This window comes from Peromyscus californicus, unplaced genomic scaffold (assembly GCF_007827085.1).
Source record: "Peromyscus californicus insignis strain IS unplaced genomic scaffold, ASM782708v3 Scaffold_4__1_contigs__length_199733344, whole genome shotgun sequence".
Taxonomy (NCBI): domain Eukaryota; kingdom Metazoa; phylum Chordata; class Mammalia; order Rodentia; family Cricetidae; genus Peromyscus; species Peromyscus californicus.
The window spans coordinates 66,010,742-66,030,741 of NW_026294562.1; the positions used below are offsets into that span (position 1 = coordinate 66,010,742).

Here is a 20,000-nt window from a genome sequence, read left to right on the forward strand (position 1 = left end):
GGAAGCTTGTGTGAAGGGGCTCCTCCTTTGCATGGGACTCTGTGTTCAGAAGGCCACCAGAGGCCATTGCAAAGGTCTGTCAGCACCATGTACAGGAAGATCTGATCAAAGCCAGAACAAAGCTGGCCTCCACCAGACTGCAGCCTTCAGCTCAGCCTCCCCACTCAAGGCTTCTGTGAGCACCATGCTGGGCCTCCTCCTGCCCACTTCACTAGGGGCTGTGGCCTCTTGGCCCCCTCCCCCTGACCCTCCTTCTGCTGTGTGAGCCCCGCCCCCCGGCAGGGCAGCCCCTGTGGCTATTATAATAACTCATGCAAATTCGAGGGCTCAGGAGACAAAGGCAGGTCAGGCCAGCAGCTTGGGGATTCCTGTCGACAAACAATATTACATGTAAAATGTGTACCTTTGACAAAAGTATTAATATAGTGCTTTTGATTTTCTTCCTGATGAAAAGTGAAAAGTAGTAATTGTGAAGTGACAGAGGAAAATGAAGTTTTGAACCAAAAGGCAAAGTTCGCGGATGAAAAAACCGAACCCAATTAGCTGCTTATGGGGAATGGAAATACAAGGCATTTGCTCTTCCATCTCCTTCAACAGCCTTTTGATTGACTCTGCTTAGATCTGTACAGCAAAGCAGATAAATCGACGTGGCACATGCACACGAAGCTTAATCATTTGTAATAGTCATATTTGCCCTGACACATAATTTGCTATATCAAGCCTTCTTTTTTTTTTTTTCTTGCTCACTAGTATTCCATGGCTCGGCCTTTGCTTTATAAAACATTTAATAGTTTGCTTTAAACACATCAACATGCTGATCTACGCTTGCCCTTTGCGGGTGCCTGGAGGAACAGCATGCCTCTCCTCCCATGGTCGCCAGTGGGACTTGAGGTGGGCTGCGTGGGCCCATGGTGTCAGGTCATATTCTAAGGTTTCTGTCCTCTGTCTTGTGTGAGCAGCCACTCCGTGTATCAAGGCCATCAGCCCCAGTGAAGGCTGGACCACGGGGGGCGCCACTGTGATCATAATTGGGGACAACTTCTTTGACGGTCTGCAAGTTGTGTTCGGAACTATGTTGGTGTGGAGCGAGGTAAGCCTGCGAAACGGGTCTGCCTTGAGCTGTCACCTCCTCTGTGAACAGTTTTGGCAAGTTGTTTCTGGTGTAGGGGCGTGAGGCACCTAATGCAAAGTTTCCTTTTGCTGTTGGCCTGTGGTGGGCTGTCCTGTGGGTGGGTTTGCCCCTCTTCCCACAACCCTTGGGTTTAAAACCTGCCATAGGCGGTCCCCCAGTACCCTGGAACAATTAGTTCTAGAATTACTAGAAGCAGGTTTAAGGAGACATATGGTGGCGATTTTCATATGAATGATGCCCTGTGGCCTTTCCTGCAAACTAAAACCCTGGAACATTTACTGATCTTTTCCTTAAAGAACCATAGGCCCAGAGTCTCTGGGTGACAGGAGGGAGCATTCCGAGACGATGGTCCAATTTGTGCTCATTTTGTAATTATATCCAACTGGCAAGTGTCCGCCTCTCAGGGCCTGCACCGCTGAGCGCTTGTTCATGTGTGGTTTCTGTAGCTGATAACCCCCCACGCCATCCGAGTGCAGACACCACCGCGGCACATCCCTGGAGTTGTGGAAGTCACCCTCTCCTACAAGTCTAAGCAGTTCTGCAAAGGTGCTCCTGGGCGCTTTGTCTACACTGGTGAGTACGCAGCTCCGGCCTCTGTGGGGCAGTGGTGGGTGCTCCTTCTCAGTGGGAGCCTCGTGGGGGTGGGGGTCCAGGGGCCCCATGGGGAGGTTCAAGTGAGGCATGGCATGCTGTTGGAGTTTTATCAGGTGCACGTTTCCACCTGCATCTGAGACAGCGCACGATGGCCTGACAGATGCAGCACTGTGACCTTGGAATTTCCTCCCATCTGAAGGCCTCTGCTTCTCACCAACAGAGCAAAGTGGTGCACGGAGGGAGAGTTATTGGTAACTGCAGCAGCTTCCAGCTTCCCTGAGAGGGGCTGCCTCATGCCTGGCTGCATGCAAGGCCTTGTGTCCTCCGCCCCACCCCCCCACTTGTCAATCAGGTTCATCACTGCTTTTCAGCTGTGACTGGGAAGGGGACGTCATAACTTGTCACATACCTAAGCTTCCAGTGGAAGCCAGGTCTCTTTGCTGGAGCCTGGGATCTTAGCCCCTGCAGGGTGCTGTTGCTTACAGGGGATCTATGTTCTGGAGAGTATTATTTATGTAGTAAGTATATAGCCTAAGCCCTGGTGGATAGGATGGGTGGCCTGTGTGACTCCCCATACGTGGTACATCAGAGGTGTTTACATGCTGCTTTGCCCACACAAGTTCTTGATTGACACGATTTGCTTGAGATTGCCATGGAGAAATGCCACAAATCAACTTCTGCTTAAGGCAGGCATGTCTGCATTTTGGCTTTTACCCTCAGTCAGTTCCCCAAGCTGTAAGGCATGAGGAGTGATTTTGATGCAGAACAACACCTGCCGAAGCCCAGGCGAGGTGGAAGGGATGGGCACTAGTTGATTATTTGTGGACGTGCAGGGACTGGGTGACTTCCACATTGCAGGGCTTGGAGCCCTGGGCTTGACCACTCTTTTACCGCCTGTAGGTGCCCTGGGGCTGAGCTGGTATCCCACTGGGTGCTCCCCTCTGTTCTGTCCAGCAGACAGGTTACATGGAGGGTTCTGAGGCCCTTCCTTCCACATTGAGGTTCCTGGAGATCGTGGGAGGGAAAACTTCTTTCCTTTTTTTAGGAAGTACTGAAGGAGCAGAGTGGCAACATACAGACTCCATGCTCCTCAATAGGCCTACTGCCACCCAAGACTGGGCTTGGGTCCTTATCCTAGAGGCATCCAGCTCCTGACAGCCCAGCACCCCTAACTGGCCAATGTGAGACACCAGGATTCTTAGAACTGAAGGATACAGGGGAGTGGGCATAGCAAAAAGTTGATGTGCCCATCCACTTTGGGATCTGGATATTCTTGACCTCCTGTAAAGTCTAGAGGTCGAGAGAGAACAGTTCCTCTAGATTCTGAAGCCCCCAGTGCATTAAAAGTAAAAGTATGTCAAAAACAAAATGATAAAAATTGGGACATCTTTTAAAAACTGTGTGCAGGTGGTCTCCCAAATTCCAATACTTCTGCTTATTTCTGGCTTTTCTGGTGGTAGGAAGATGTGCCCACCTCATCATCACCAGTATGTATTTTTTTACTTTCAGTATAGTGTTCAATAAACTACACTGTATTATCAAATGGGCTTCACACTGGATAGTTTTTGTAAGTGCTCTGCACATAGTTAAGGTAGGCTGTGCTCAGCAATGATGTTCAGTGCATTAGATGTCTTCAATTCACATTCAACTTAAGATATTTTCAACTTACAATATTAAATATTAACCCATAGTCAATTCAGGGACATCTACATACTCCTTTAAATAAGTGCCTTTGCTGTTCAGCAAAGGACACTCACACTGCATGTCCAGTTCCTGGGGAGGTAAAAAGTTGGAATCCTATCTCAGGCCTGGTTGGGCATCCCCAGCATCTTTGTCTTGGGGTCATGTGTATGAACGAACTACAGCCACCCCTCCCCACATTCACATTCAATAAACCTCCTCGAGGCAGCTGTTGGCGTGGGTACCACACATGTCTGAGTCTCTAGCCAGGAACTTCAGGCTATAGAGGCAGCAGGCCCCATGCAAAGACCCGGGATATTTGGCTGGACAGCTCTATGCTCCAAGGTGCTGGCTGTGGATTTGAACTCCTCCGAGCTCAGTTGTCTCTCCTCTCTTCCTCATGGGGTTTTGGCAAGGATCCAGGACAACTTAAAGTGTCTGACACACAGAGGACACTTAGCAAACAGTACCGGCTGTGGAGAGCTACTGACATTTTGGACTTCTGCTAAGGTCCATGGGAACCTGTTCATGTCTTGAGTCCGTTGGAAGCAGAGATGATGCGTACTTGCTCTTATACTGACACCATGCTGTAGGAGACATGTCAGGGCTGGGTGAACTGAGGAGCAAGTTCCTATGCTGCTCATGTGACCTGGCTTGGCTGGTAGCACCCAAGTGAGCGTGTGTCCACAGTTGGCAGGCCTGGCCTGCTCCTCTGGAGCGTGTCTTTCTTGTTCTCAAGTTAGATTGTTATGAAGTCCTACTGCATTATTTGCCTACTGCATACTAGGCAAATCCTTCCCCGGGTCTTTGTATTCTTGGACTTTTTGTTTGCGTGTTGAAGATGGCTGCTTTTAGAAGTGGGGGCCTTTTCTTATTAGCATTTTAATGCAAGAGAGGTCCAGGTCCTGCTTTCCCTTCTTTGCCTGCAGATGGGTCCTGGTTTGATCACTTGTGGATAAATGCAGGTGTGTAGGGTAGGAGGAGCTGCTTGTCATTGGCTGGCAGGAGTCATGTGGTAGCAGCCCCAGGTACCAGCTCTCCTGGGTGAGTGGGGGAAGGGTACTCTCTGAAGCTCCTTGCTCTCTGGCCAGGTGGAATGCCCTCCTTGACCAGTGTCCATTGTCCCCAGAGGAAAGTGGTATCTCCCGAGCTTGTTAGAGCCACACAAGTCTTTCTACAGACTCACTGTCCATTCTGCATGGTCGCATCTACTATCAAGCTGATTGGACTCGTTAGCCCCTAAGACTCAGGTCCTGCTGGCCCGGGGTTGAGGGTTTCCTGCTTCCCCATGTATGGGTGTTTGCTGCGATGCTATGCAAACTCAGTCCTTCTTAACTAGTGTGTGTGTGTGTGTGTGTGTGTGTGTGTGTGTGTGTGTGTGTGTGTGTGATCATTACCGGGAATATACATTTCACATGTGTGTAAGGGATACAGAACTCTATATTCTCAGGGAGCTGAGGAAAGGTGAGGTCATAACCTGTCTGGCCTGGAAGCTTCTGTCTGATTTGCATTGCCCTGAAATTGATGGGGACAATGAGGTAATCACAGGGACTCACTCTCCCCAATGAAAACTGAGCCAGCCCCTCTGGATGTCACAACATGGGCGCCATCCCCTGGGCATCTGGTTCCCATCAGTGTGCCCAGGCCCCGGAGGCTGCTGGGACACCTTCACATTTAACCTTCCCGGCATGAGGCCAGCTGTGGGGCCGCAGGGCCACTGGATAATGAACCTGGGCTTGGAGGAGGGGCTGCCACCAGCCTGCCAGAGCCTGGGAGGGACTTGGCAGAGGTCTAAATGAGCTGTTTACAGTGACCTGAGAAACACCAGATTTTTCAAAACCAGACCCTATTAGTCAACCCAGAGTGGTCGTGCTCAGCCTCTGCTCCCGGAAGGGGAAGGCTGGCCAGGCCCTATCCATCCAGCCCCTTGGCTGCTGTTCACAGTCCCTCTCAAGTCACAATTACCTTGGGAGGCTGTGGCGGTTCAGTTGATTAGCACGGTGAATTAAAAGAATGAGCCACAAACAACATGTCCAGCTCTTCCATAGGAGTCCTCTGTATTCCCAGCGAGCCTCACCCTTGCTGTAAGAAGGTCAGAAATTAGAGAGAGAGAACAATTTTCAAGCGGCTAGCACTTAGGAGCAGAATTAACAATCACTGTGTATGTAATTGCCAGTTAATAGTAAATTGCCTTTAGACTGTAAAATGCAATATAAACTGGTGGGCACCTAAAATTAAATTAATGAGATATTTGCTGCATTTAAAAGCGAATAGTTCAAATTAATAACCAAGTGCAATGCTTGTTTTAATATTTGTCTAATAGCATACCATTGACTTGTTTAATAATAATTAAAACAGTCCTGGAATCACCTACCTGAGGAACTCACCATACAGGAAAATCAAGCAGCTTTCGCTTTTATAATTTTACTGGTACAAACACACCAAATTGTTAAGAGTAATAAAAGAAATTATTTTTTAATTAGAATAGAAACATTATGGTATTACCTGATTAAGCTGGCTTTGGAATTTGTATGCTTCTAATTGAGATTATGTTCTCATGAAAACTCCTTTTGCAGATCTGTTTTCAAGTGTGTGTGTGTGTGTGTGTGTGTGTGTGTGTGTGTGTGTGTGTGTGTGTGTCTGTGTGTGTTTCCTTAAAATGGACATTTGGCAGAATATTTCCTGATTAACAAAAGATTGGAGGCTGCTGGTGTGGCTTGGGTTTAAGCCTAGTTCACGAGACTCCAGGAATGGGACTTGGGGGCTTTTTCTGTTGACCTCTTGCCCTGAAGTTTGATTGACCCACCCTCATTTTAGAGAATTCTTTTTTGCTCAATTAAAGAAATTATCACAAATTACTGGGAGTCAACATGTCGCCAGTAACAGACTGAGCCCAGTCCCTCAACAAGATGTTGGCAGGCGGCGTAGACGCAACCAAAGTGGACGCGCGGCGGATACCTGGAAGGGCCCCAGCTCTGTGATGCGCTCATTGGATGGGAACATTTTCATAAAGACGCATGTGCATTTGATGTTGGGCTTGGGAAACCATCCCTCAGCCAGTTATTGCAAGCCATTTGTGTTCTTTCTCAGATGGTTTCTAGGTTTGTCTTTTTATAAAGAGGTCAGGTTGTGCCTGAAAACTGGCTCCATATTGAGGGATGTCGGTTCTGTACTGCACCTGTCTGGAGACAGTTTCCTGCTGAGTCTCCTGGCTGGCTTCCACCTTCCATGCCATTTCCCCTTACCTGGGAAAGCCCTTGTGTTTCTGGCCCGTGGGAAGGTTGCTTGTGAATATTGAGACATGGTTCTGTCTACAAAATGGAATCCAAACACCCTACACCACAGCTAGCCAGCTCTAGTTTCCTCTCTCCCAGGCCTGTGGTCCCACCAACAAATCACTTGTATCTGTAGAACAAATGGCTTTAAATTGCCGCCCACAATGCCTGTTGTTCGCACTCTGCTAAACCGGATGTTAAACACGAACTACCCAATTGTCCTAGCCCTAAGCTCTGAGCCACCAGTGTGTACAATCCAGGGACATATACTGTCCTGCTAGCTCTTAGAATGTGGGGATCTTGATCCAAAGTCATCAACGATCCCATCCTCCCCTGCCAAGGCAGCCAATGGCACATGACTTCCCCTTCCTGTCTTCCGTGGGTATGATGTGATTGATGTGATCATACCTCTCACCCCTGATGGAGATTGACAGCCACCAGTTCTCAGATGTTTCAGACAGTCTGTGTTCCCTTCACACCTGGTCATGCCCCGGTAATGGATATCCTTGGATACAATGGCTCTTAAGTCAAGTTACTAATCTTCAAGGGCAGCATGGGGCTGTGCTGCCAGCTCAGGCCATCTTTCGGCTCCCAGATTTGAAGCTTTATCCAGCTAGTCCATGACTCAAATGACAACATCTTCCTCATCTCCCCCCTGCTTTTTGTCACATGTTGGCATGGATGGCAGAGGGTGGTGTTTATTATTATTATTATTATTATTATTATTATTATTATTATTTTTTTTTTTTTTTTTACAAGGACTAGCTGGTAAGCGTCCCTGCCTCAGCCCCTTCCCCTGGGAGTGAGGACTGAAGGCTGTGGTTGAGTCCCCTAGGTAGAGCCTCAGGTTAGGAGGTAACATTCACCTGGTGACCTCCCTGGGGTAGCACACGGCACTTACCTGAGCCACAATCAGCGAAACTGCCGTGTGCCCAGTGGGTGCCGGGGGTATGGCTGGAGAACGTATCCCTTTAAAGAGGGTTGTGTGAAGGCCCCCTGTCCCTGCGGTCTTCTCTTTCCTGTCTCGAAGGAGGGCAGGAGAATGAGGCACAGCACAAGTAGACAATTTGTCCTAATCAGTGACACCCATTTACCAGAATTGCTTAAAATGAACTATACCTCATACAGAAATCGCACATTTAGAGAGTTCCATTCATCATGTGAAAATTGAGGGCCAGTAAACTTTTCTGCCCCTCCAGTGGGATCATAGGCATGCATCAAAATGTTAAAAATGATTGGTGAGACGGAGCTGTCACCCATTTATCAAGGAAAAGAACATTATTTGCTAATTTCCCAACCAGGCTGGTGACAGGGTGCTTCGTCTTTAGACCCACGGTGACCAGCGTGGCCTTTTTGTTATTAGTACAAGTCAAGTGCTTTTGGGCTGTTGCTAAGAAGACACATTTGTCTGTCATCACAGAGGCTTTGGTTGCTTTCCAACTGGCTGTGACCAGGTCTGCTCCATGTGCCCGATTGGCTGTGTATGTTGGGGCTGCGTGAACCCAAGAGGGGAGACGGACTGATAAATCACAAAGTTTCCATACCAAGGTGAAGGTATTGACTTCGCAGCCCACTTGACAAGACGTGGCTTCCAGGAGACGGCCATCCGTCTTACCCAAAGGACAAAAGGGTCATTGGCTTCACTTAGGATAGGCAAGATGTGGATAGCAGAGACAGGCCTGACTCTTCTTCTTTGACACGGCAGGGTCCCTGTTTCCTACCCTCCATCCCTGGAAGTGCTGTGTAGGGAGGTTTTTTTGTTTTTTGTTTTTTCTTTCTTCCAGTTCTGGCTGGGAAACATCCATGTCTGAAAACACCCTTGGAAAAAGACACTGGGGGTGGTAGGGGGTAGGGCAGTCTTTGGCTTAGGATATACCACAGCTGGATGACAAGGACACACACAGCAGCCACCTGTCACAGCTGTGAACACACTACAGGAGCCTGGACTCAGAGGTCCGCCTGGCTCTGCCTCCCGAGTGCTGGGATTAAAGGCGTGCGCCGCCACTGCCCGGCCCTTTGGGTGATTTTTAACTCAACAAACAAAATGGAAGTCTGTGATGCGGATTGTTGACTTCCTGGTGCCCCGATGAGCAGATGGGATAATTTGGTTTTGCAGGCATGGGCTGATGGAGTGGTGCAGATCTGGTGAAGGTGCGGTAGGGACCCTGTGGCAGTTTAAAAACAAACTCCATGGTGACCAGGAGCCACCACAGATCTTGGTATACCTTAGGTTCAGAGGACAGTTTTTATTTTGTTTTTGTTATAAAGACACAGCATTATGCTGAGCCCATTTTCTTTCTCTCTAGTTCACACTCTTTCCTTGAAACATCTCTTCTTATTCTTCTACATATGAAAACCCTGTTTCTAGGCAGGAAAGGGAACCCTGAGATCTCTGAGCTTTCGGAGGCCCAGATATGTCCCTTTAGGCATCCTGTGGCCACAGAAAAGTTGAAAGCCTGGAAGGCGATGGGGTTAGATTTGGGGCTTCTGCTAGAGTTCAGTTCCATCTTTTCACCTCCTCCCCTTTATCTCTAATTTGATTGGCATCTCTCCTTTGGCCTCCATGGGGTGGGGAAGTGCCTTGGCCTTTGTTCCTTGGTCCTGGCCAACATCTTGGCTCCATGTCAGTGTAGACACCCTGATGTGTGAGTAATAGCCATTCATCACTTACCCCTCAGTGTTTTTCCTTTGATGGCGGTACTCCCAACACAGAATCCTTTACAGAAGCTTAAGCCTGTTAGCACTCAGGGGCACACACATCAAGGGTCCAGGCTCCTGTAGTGTGTTCATGGCTGTGGCAGGTGGCTGCTGTGTGTGTCCTTGTCATCCAGCTGTGGTATATCCTAAGCTAAAGACTGAAGAATTTCCGTATGTGCTTCCTGTGGGTGGAAACAGCAGTCACTCCCCAAGTGAACTTAGCTTGCTACTTGTTAGTGAGACCAGCCTGTAGCTAGCAGAGGCCACAGCCTCACAGGGCTCCCAGCCTTCTGGAAACTCTGTGCCCACAATGCTAGCATTCTGCTTTGAACAGGACCCCAGGTTCTCTTTCGTCTTTGTCATGAAATTATTAGAGAAACTGGGTCCCGCATCTTCCTGTGGATGATGGACCTTTTCCCTCAGTTGGGAAAGCCAGATGATTGAGATGGCAACCAAGGGGAGCACGGTGTCTCAGTTTTAAACACAGTGTGGTGGTGATTTGAGATTTGTCTTCTGGGGCCCGTGTTTATCTCATGCCTATCTAGGTTGGGGTCTCAGTGGGGCACCGTGGCTGACTCTTGGGAAGGGAAATCAGTAGCTCTTTAGGTGCTCAAGGATGGGGGTATCTACGTGAGGGGGAAACACATCTTGACTGCTCAGCATTGAGTTCTTGCCAAGGGCAGTCATTCTTGTCTTCATTCTGGAAGCCTGCCTGGGATCTACATGGCCCGTGACAGACATCCAGTGTGAACGTTACTACAACCCCACTGACTTTTGTGGGAAAGAAACAGGTGTTGAGAGCAGTTAATAAAAGCAGCCTTAATGCAAACAGTGCTCTCAAGCCCTGTGTTCAGGGGGTAGATATGGCTCTCTGAGAACTTGTAGGTGGCAGAGCTGTGAGATTTTCTCTGGAAATGGCTCTGGAGGCTGTACCACAGGTGCTCAGCAAGGGTGTGAAGGATTTCTGAGAAGAATGTGATCCCCCTCTTGGGTGACCAGGGAGAAAGTGGAGGGCATGAGAAGCTATAGGTGAGGACCTACCTCCTCAAGTCACAAGACAACTTGTGATCTCCAACATGTATGAAAGCAGAGCTTGACTGACCGACCCTCCTGCTCCCTCTCTCCCTCCTCCTTCATCCTTCTCTTCCTTCCTTCCTTCCCTTCCTTCCTTCCTCCTTCCCTCCCCCCTTCTAATTTTTGACAGTTTCATCTTGTATATTATATTCTTTTGGTAATTTTCACACTCTATTACTTTTCCTGTTCCCGCCTCCAACTGAAAGCCATTTTCTTCCCAACCAGACCCCTCCTATTTTCATGTTTTTTTTTTTTTTTTTTTTAAATCTCACCATGTAGCGCAGGTTGTCTTTGAATGCCTGATCCTCCTGCCTCTGCCTCCTGAGAACTGGGATCACAGGCATGTAGCACCACATCTGGCCATCCGGACTACATTGTATGACACAGGCAGAGTGCAGGGTTCCAGCGCTTGGGTTAATCCTGGCCATGTCTTTAAAGGCTTTGTCTCCAAATAGGTCTCTCCATCTGTACTCAGCCTGAAAGACCTGCAATTAAGATGCCGCTGGGAAGACTGAAAGGTAGACCATGTTGGGAAATGCTAAGTGGGAGTGCCTCAGCCCAAAGCTGGCCCCTTACTTCCTCAGTCAGCATGGGTTCCTGCCATCTCTAGGAGCACCTGTACTGTCTGCCAGGTAGCATGCAGAAGGACATTTTCTCAGCACAGGTGTACCCGGATTAAAGCCTTTACTACTATTCCCCCACCTCCAGTTAGCATGTGAGTTAATGGGTTCCATTATGCCATTTTCACATATTTGTAACATGCCTTGTTTTATTTTTCTCTCCTCCATATCGCCACCTCCTGTTCTTCTCTTCTTCCCTTTGGACCCTTTCTACCCCCTCAGAGTCTCCCTTCTACTTAAAAAAAAAATTGTAAATTTTGCCTATGAGGAAAAACATTCAACATTCATCTGGGTCTGGCTTATTTCACTTAACATAATGGTGATCTCCAGATCCAACCATTTTCCTGCAGATCTATGATTTCTGTGGGTTTTGTTTTGTTTTGTTTGTTTGTTTGTTTTTCATGTGTAAGACTCCATAATGTGTATATGGTCCTTCCTTACCTCTTCTGCTGATGGACATCTGGGCTGGTCCTGTATCTTGGCTAATGTGAATAGTGCCACGACCAGCACGGGGGTGCCGATGCTAGAGACCTCACATCTGCTTTGATGATTCTTTGGGTGTAGTTTACCCACCAAGACAGTCAGCAGAAGCCGAGAACCTACGAGCAAAAGGTTCTTTATACACACAGTGTTATACAGCCCTCAGTCCAACCCAATGATTTTATCCTGCACGGACTGCCGCTCTGTTCTACATTCGTGTTTCTTCCTCCAGTCCTCGGCTTTGGCAGCTACTGGTCTAATCCTCGCCCCTGTAGATTTGCCTATACTGGTTATTTCTCAAAAGCAGATCCTACATTCTATGGCCTTTGGGGCTGGCTTCTTTCACTTAGCATACGGTATTCTCAGGTTGCACTGTGGCATGTGTCAGGGTGACAGTTCCTTACATGTCTGAGTATATTCCATTGTATAGATGTACCACATCTGCTTACATGTTTATAGGTTGATGGGTGTGTAGATATTAGGGAAAAGGCTACATGAATATAAGACAAACAGGTTGTTCATTTTGTGCCTCAAAATTAGAGGTGCTTCATAGCTTTATCATGTAGGTTGGTGTCTTCCAGAAGCCTAGCCACCATACCTTAGTACCTTTAAGCACCAGCTAGATGCACTGCTCTGAACAAGGCAGGCATGTGACATAGGGTTACCTTGAATGATCCTCCTTACACTTTTTAAGAAGTAGGGGTTTTCAGATGACCACAGAGCAGGGCCACTCCATTCCTAGGAGGGACCTTTGTTTTAAGCCATGGCCCGAGCACCTGCAACCTGGGAGAGCTGGCTCCCTGAGCTTGCTCTGCAACTTCCCTCTGCATGGAGATTTTTTCTGCAGGTTTTAAGTGTGTCTATCCATTGCCACTGGCTCTCCACAGAGTGCATTTTCTGCCTGGCTTTTAGGACCTCCCTCCTCCTCTTATGTAATCTTTGAGAGGATGAGCACACAGGGAACTTGCTTTCCTGAAGCAGGGGGTGACGCGTGGGAGCTTGTGGTGGTTGCACGATGTTGAGAGTGGTTTTCACTCATTGGTGTCTCCCTTTCGGACACACTTCTCTACCTGGAGAGCTGGGTAAATTGCCAGGACAGCCTCGGGGAGTAAGGTGGTACACCAGGGATAGGCAGCTCTTAGATCTTTATCTGGTGTGTATCTGTGCTGTAGTATCCTGAGATGGACATGTGTGGTGACGAGAGCTTGGGCTCCAGGGCCTGGATTTTCTTTCTCTGCAGGGCTGGGCTTGGTTGGTGTAGTTCCCCCCATGCCTATGCAAGCCACAATCCAATGCATTCTTTGAGGTGTGTAAACAAAAGTGTTTGAATGCGGTCCAATAGTTGTCAGCAAGGGTATTATTTTGGTAACAAGGAAGATGGGCTGCCCCCTTTTCTGCATTTGGTGTCACATCACAATGCTGCCATCCGCTGCCAGGCAGTGGTGAATGGAAGCGGGTCCCTGTACAGGAGGCCCGGTTGGGCTGCCTGTATGAATACCAGAACAGTATTCCCTGTGTGAGCAGGGAGGCTCCAGATTCCAATTAGAAGTCAACTGTGGTGCTTTTCTTATTCCAAGAAGACATGCTGATGGAACATGATAGGTTCTGTAGGAACTGGTGGGAAACTGAGGCTGACCATAGGTGGGCCTGGCATTTGGAATGTACCCCCTACAATGGATCAGAGCAGATGCCAGACAAGTAGAAGCCACTCAAGGGAGACCTCAGATTTGGGGTTGGCCTCCAGGCACAGAAGGGTGACCTTATGTCTTCCCTGTTTGTCCCTTGGCCAGGCCAGCACCCCAGTGAGTGATGCAGGAACCGCGTGGCCTTTGTGTTTCCCATGCACACCACAATGTCTGGCTCAACCTGCCGAGTTCTGTGATTGAAATTCATTGCCAAATTTATTGAGAAATTAATGAGAAAAGCTGCGAAGTATTGACTTTGAGAGGAAAACACAACTCATCTTGAATGAGGAGGAAAATGCAGCAATAATTTAGCCACTATTGATTTGGCCCTGTCCATGTATTGATCTTCATTTTACAATATTAATTTGCACCTGCAATCGGCTGCAAAGGGAACCGATTTCATTTTGTGGCCGCGTTAGTGTGCAAAGCATTAGGTGTTCTTAAGTGGGGAGATTCACACGTTGGGTTGGGAAGTCAGGTTTCCCCCAATTCCTGCTTGTTACTGAAATGGACTAAAAATTAAAATTTTTTGTTCAACAAAATATGAAAGCAAAAACCCATGTAAACCGTGGCCCTCCTCCCTGCTGCCCGGCTGCTTCTCATCCACACTAGGAGCCGTCAGCTGCTTGCGACTCCAGCCACCCCTCATCATCATGCCCGGATCAGTTCAAAGTTCATGAAATTTCTATGAGCATTGATCTCGCTCCATTGATTTTTTTTTTTTTTTGCAGCAGATCTTTGAAATTTTAATTTCCCGAGCATCTGAATTTCTTATAGATGAAATGTGCTTGCAGGAGACAGTTGATGATAAAGTGGAGAACTTAGCATCATTTTAAAGCCTAAAAAAGGGGGAGAGAAAAACCCAAGCATTTGGGGACTTTGTGTAGTGTTTTGAGGTAGAATGATGAAAGTGCTCTAGTCGGGAAGGGGGGACATCCGGTGAGGGGGCTAAGTATCAATTTTGACTTCCGAAGCCGCACATTTTTTAATGCAACTTCTTATACAGTCATTTTTGAAAGAAAAGCTATCTGGAGAAACAGCGGGGCAGAGAAGCATTCTTCACGGGGCAGTCGTTTGCTCACAGCAGTCTTTATCACCTGGTCAAGCTCACCTAGTTACTTATCAGTGGGACATTTAATAACCTCAAGGTGATATAATTGCTATTGGCATTTTTCCCCCTTGGATTCGGCTGGTTAATGTGTAAACTACTTGTCAGCAAATAGCACTTTGTCACTAAAATCACCAACACCCTCTAGAGGAATGTCTTTGTATTGAGCAATTTAATTTTACTTTATTTAATTTTTACACATTACAACCTGTGTTCATTCAGGCACACTGACGGCTTGTAGTCTGTTGGGGCAGGGTCTGGGTATCCCTGTTAGTAAAATATACTATATCTTATTTAACAAACCCATTGCTTTAATTGAAGCGCGTTCTTGTCCCTCGGAAAAGGAACTACAGATGTTCTTATTATGTAGTTATGTTGCTAATGTGAAAAACGGCCTCATTATGAGGATCTGTTTGTAGCAAGAAAATTACTGCATTATGACAAATGCATGATTGGGAAGTTACAGGAAGCCGATCATTATTGAAATGAAACTGGGGCTCACTTAATAGCTGCAGCCAGCAGCTGGAATGGAGCAAATGAATGTCTTCCTGTTGTTATTGTTGGAGTCAGGGTTTTTGGGCAGGAGACTCTGCTGCACCACAACCTGCATGCTGGCTTGGAGAGGCAGTGCTAAAAGCAGCTGTTTCCTACCTGGGAGTCTCCCCCTCGTGTGTTTAATGACACTGTTTGAAAGACACAACTGTGCTGAAGGAGCAATTACTCCAGCAGTCCTTAAAGGCGGACCACTGCTCTCTGGCTGGCAGCCTGAGCCAGGTCTCCCTGGAATGAGGAAGGTGGCCAGAAGGTTGTTGTCACAATTAAGCTTTGTCACTGTGGCCCCTCCTTCATGCAATGTCCCTTCCACTTCTACCAGCAAGGAGGCCCCGGGGCTGGGTGGAGGGTGTCCATTAGCAACACTTTCTGCTCTTGACTGCTGCCTCTGAGCGTGGGTTTCACACCACTGGGAAGCAGGCACCACTGAGCCCTGAAAGCATAGTAGCTGCTTAGTTAATTTTGGGTGGGTGGGTGGGTGAGTTGGACTTCCAAAAATATGCAGGGCTTAGTTTCACCTCCAGGAGTTGTTCTCTGTTGGAAACGATACCAGCTCTAAACATCAATGTTTTTGATCTGTGTGTCATCCGTGGTCAGGAGCATACCCCTTTACTCACATGAGTGAATGGGGTTTACACACCAATGAATTAGCCTTTGAAGTCTGACGAAAGCCATTTACATTTTGGGATGTTGGAGAAGAGCACAGAACCCCTGAGCAGGGATGGTTGACAAAGACAGTTCAGCCATCAAAATGTAAACTCCAATGACTGATGTCACAAGAAAGAAAAACCCAGCGCTGCTGCCCATTGGTCCGTCTCTAATTGCGGCAGGCCAGTTGGAGCCACTCTGGTCCCAGCTGCAGCTCAAAGCCTGATGCCATTTTCGGCTGCCACGTTAGCTCTGGCAATCCCAACTTGAACCGACATCACAGACCGTTAAAATTTTATCAATTGCGCTATGATTAATCCCCCAGTACACGGGCATGACTTAAATATTTAGAACGCTTCTTCTGTTATGACTTCAATGCATGTAAAGTAACGAGATTAACTCCAGTACACTCAAATATATTTAAATATGCGTCCTTCCCGAGCTGCAGGCTATCCAGCGTGCGGAATCGAGTCTATGTGGCCATGTCAGGCTCTATTTGTCGGACCCACGCTGGAGACTGGCCTGCATATGATAGCCGGATATCTGGCCTTTCACAGGCTGCCTGATTGCTTGCCTCATTTGGCATGGAATGTGATTCCCGGCCATTCTAGCTTCTGATTCATTCAGGTTTTATTGCTGTGTAATTTTCTTATTCTAAAATAAAAGCTCTCCAACAAAAATTACTATGCATTAGGCCACAGTAGCCTACTCAAATGGATATTAATACAGTTTATCTCCAAAAGGACGAATAATGTATTTGAAACAGATAAAAGGCCCTCCACTAAATGAGGAATGTTAATATCTTATGGCACAGTTAATAAAGAGATATTTCACAGGGGAGATTTGTTTTATGACTTTTGATACAACAGCCTTGTAATCTGACATATCTTAACGATATAATTTCACACATACATTCATCTCCTACATGCAGCAGCCCATCTTAGCTAAATTTGAATTCAGGACAAATAATGGGTGCTAATTACTTCCGGAGGGGGGATTTAGTAGAAAACCCATCCTCTTGTACAGGTTGACGGAAATCCATGCAGAAAGGTGCTAGCTTCCAGATACATTTTTTTTGATAAACGTTATTGTTTTATTCCCCTTCAGCAGAAAAATAACATTTGTTTTTGTTGTGTTTAAGGCAGAGTTTAAATTAATTTAACCCAGTGACACATGTTTGGAGACTAAGCATGCTGCTAAATAATTCCTCAGAATAAATTGCTCGGGAACCAAATGCATTAATTTATGGCTTTGCTGATGCTGACAGATGTGAGGGGTGGGCCGACAAATATTAACATAAAACAAATTTGCTTTATTCTTCTTCATATTTCTTCTTCATCCCCGACTTGAGCTCACCCAGGGCTCCTTCTCTAATTATCCACGAGGTCAGTAAGCAAAATTGGGAAGAAGCGGAGAGATCAATACAAATTATCCCTGAGCAAACCAGTGCTGACAGTTTGAATTGCAGCATATGTTTACCCAAAATCAGGCAATTTATCTTAATATCAGCAAAGTAATGCAGTGCAGGTGAAAGGTCAGGCAATCTCTCCCCCTCATAATTACCCAGTTCTAAAACAGGAAAGTGGTATTGATTGGCCTGGCTCGGGGCTCTGTGACTGGACGTGCCAGTGCCTTGCCCTGGCTCGGCTGGGCTCTAGGCTGTAAACTCGACACGCTGAGGGTTTTTTAGATGTGTGGAGAGGTCTCGCGCTTTTCTCCTCCAGTTGCAGAATTGGCTGGTGAGGATGAAACCAGTCTTCACCAGCCATGGGTAGGGATGGGCTCCTTGAGGATCTGAGGGTTACCAGCCAGGGCAGGTGTTCCACGGGACCAGGCAATGACCAAGGGGACCCAGAGATACATGGGGGGACCCACCGCCAGAGCAGAAACTTCCAGGACTGTGAAGGCCTGCTGATGCCCCTGACACCAAAGAGGAGACAGGTTCCAACAATTCTGCCACCTAAACACATTTGAGGTTCTAGAGCCAGACCCCTGCGGGAGGGACATCTTCTGGTTGGAACAGCAGCACCAGGCCTCTTGCTGTGTCGTTCACCAAGTCTGGTGGGGACTGGCCCTGGCACACTTTTGTACCCTGCCTGAACATTCCTGATGTGCTAAACCTCCTTACTTGGGTGGTGTATTCACACTGCTAGTGCCTGTTGGTTTGAATCAAGAGAGGGAAGGAGGCCCTCCTAGTTAAACTGCTTTATCTGACACTTTGGGTCATAGAAGAAGAAGATCAGTTCAGCTGTAACACTGGAGAATGACTTTCCCGGAGTGAGGGTATGCTTATCACAAGTCATAAAGCTTCTGAAAGCCTGCATTAAAGCGCCTATCACCTGTCAGGGGCATTTGCATGAAATCAATAATGGCTGCCCATCTATCTTTTCTGATCACCTTTCATCAGGCCGATTCATTAAGTCAAACAGTCATGGTGATTAGCTGGCAGAGAGGAGAAACCTGACATGTTAGGGACGCACACTGGGCCACCTCCCCGCCCCGCCCCCAACACGCCGATCAAGAAACATAATACTTCATCTTACCCTTTTTGGACCGAGTCGTTTGCTGGGCCTAGAGCCCATCCTCCCTGATGCCCGAACTGCATTTTTGCCTGACACCCCTGCCCGTGCCGAGGCAGAGACATGACAAATTGTCCCCCCAGTCAATGCTGACAGCTTCTGATGATTAATGGTCTGATTATGAAGTGGTTTTACACATATAGAATTTACATCACAGAGAGTTAGAAATTTTGCCATGTCACATACACCAAGGCATTTTGAAGGGTTTTACTATTTGCAAAGAAAAAAGAGGGCAAAATCCCAGCAAAAGCCATGTCATGTAAAATCAATACATCGGATCAATGCTTTATTAACAAGAAAATGTCTTACTTCACATTCCTGTGCGGACCTTTGTCTCCGGGATGTATGATGGAATGTCAAATCATATTGTGGTCCTCAACTTTCGGGCGCATTATTGAGTGTACGTGCAAGGCGTCCTGGGTTGCTTACAAGACGCACCGACAGCTCAGCACTCGAGGATAATGGTGACCAATTATTGTGGAGAGCACTTTCCAAGGCAGCCCCAAGCTTCCTCTTAGGAAGCTATGGCCTTTTGTGTTCTCCCGCACTCCGCAGACCTGGGTGGCGTTAATCATCAAATTACTAATGAGTGATGGCCCAAATTGCGGGCGGAGTAATGAATAGATGGCGGCAGGTCTTATTAGTCTCCGAAAACCTCCTGATTTATGTCGCGCCGTGCACCGTGGAGTTACTCCACGGAAAACGATATCTACATCAAGAAATAATGTACTCTAATAAGTATTTTCATCTTAACTCGTGTCCCCGGGCCTCCGGGCTCAGTTTTTGTTGGAGTCAGGCAGAGCCGTAATAAAGCCCGATGGCTCCTTATAAAGCTTGTTAAACACAGTGTGTGCAGTCGAATGGAGTCCCGGCTGTGATTCATGCACTGTACAGGGTGCATGTGCCTCTGATTTATGGCCACGCACAGTTCATAGTCAAAATTACAATTTGAGGGATAAAAAGATTAATTACTATTTGTGGCCGGCAATTTCGTGGGGCTGGTGGATTGCAGCTGTGGAATGATAGCGCTCTATATCAGTTTGTAGTCAGCCATTCACAGATTATTAAAGCTTTGCAAGAGTAAGTGTTCCTCCTGCCTGGTCTGTGCTCAGGCAATATGCTAGACAAAAAAGGACCACGGGGATAAATCTGAAGCTAGCAATAGCCGGACATATGTCATAATTGCCACTTTCCCATAAATCCCCGGCTGGTGAGGAACGCACCGTGTGATGCAGACGCCGCATCATGGCTCTGGTGATGGCTATATATGGCCCAAGACCTGTCACTTCGGGACTGTGCTGCCATTTTTACAATATACTGAGCTACCCTTTGACTTTCTCCCAGTCTAATTATAGATTAGAAATAATCATTGCTTTTATGTGCAAAAGAAAAGATGGGGCGGGGGTGGGGGAGTCTATTCCTTAAGGCAGAGCTAACATGCAGGGGTGCTTGCCTGGAGGCACACCTATGTGTAAGCATGCAGTGAATGCACAATGGATGACGTAACAGTGACTGACGTGCTCTGTGTTTGTGTGTCCTGTTGCAGCCCTTAATGAGCCAACCATAGATTATGGCTTCCAGCGGTTGCAGAAAGTGATACCCAGACATCCAGGTGATCCTGAAAGGTTACCCAAGGTTAGTACAAGAGCACGTGATGCCCCATACAGGACTGGTTCTGGTTTAAGGGTGGTGGATACTTCGGGAAGAGGAATGCCAGACACCCCAAACCCTGTGCCCGTGTCAAGGCCAACAGGTATGGGGAGGGAGCTTCCTGGCCCACGCCCGGGCCACTTCAGAGGTTGGTGAAGGGTGAGAGATGGTACACAGACTCTCACTTTATGTTGCTTCTTTGGAGGGCCATCTCTTTAAAGGAAGG

The 20,000-nt window shown here is 47.5% G+C and overlaps 1 protein-coding gene across 9 annotated transcripts in view; it reads left to right on the forward strand.

The window, feature by feature from the left end:
* The window catches only part of Ebf3 (EBF transcription factor 3), a 121,427-nt gene that overhangs the window by 89,145 nt on the left and 12,282 nt on the right, over window positions 1-20,000 (forward strand). For all 9 annotated transcript variants that reach the window (XM_052712625.1, XM_052712626.1, XM_052712628.1 and 6 more), the window contains exons 9-11: window positions 960-1,090; window positions 1,579-1,705; window positions 19,671-19,759. In XM_052712625.1, the coding sequence (XP_052568585.1) occupies window positions 960-1,090; window positions 1,579-1,705; window positions 19,671-19,759 (347 nt within the window). The remainder of the gene's footprint in view (window positions 1-959; window positions 1,091-1,578; window positions 1,706-19,670; window positions 19,760-20,000) is intronic.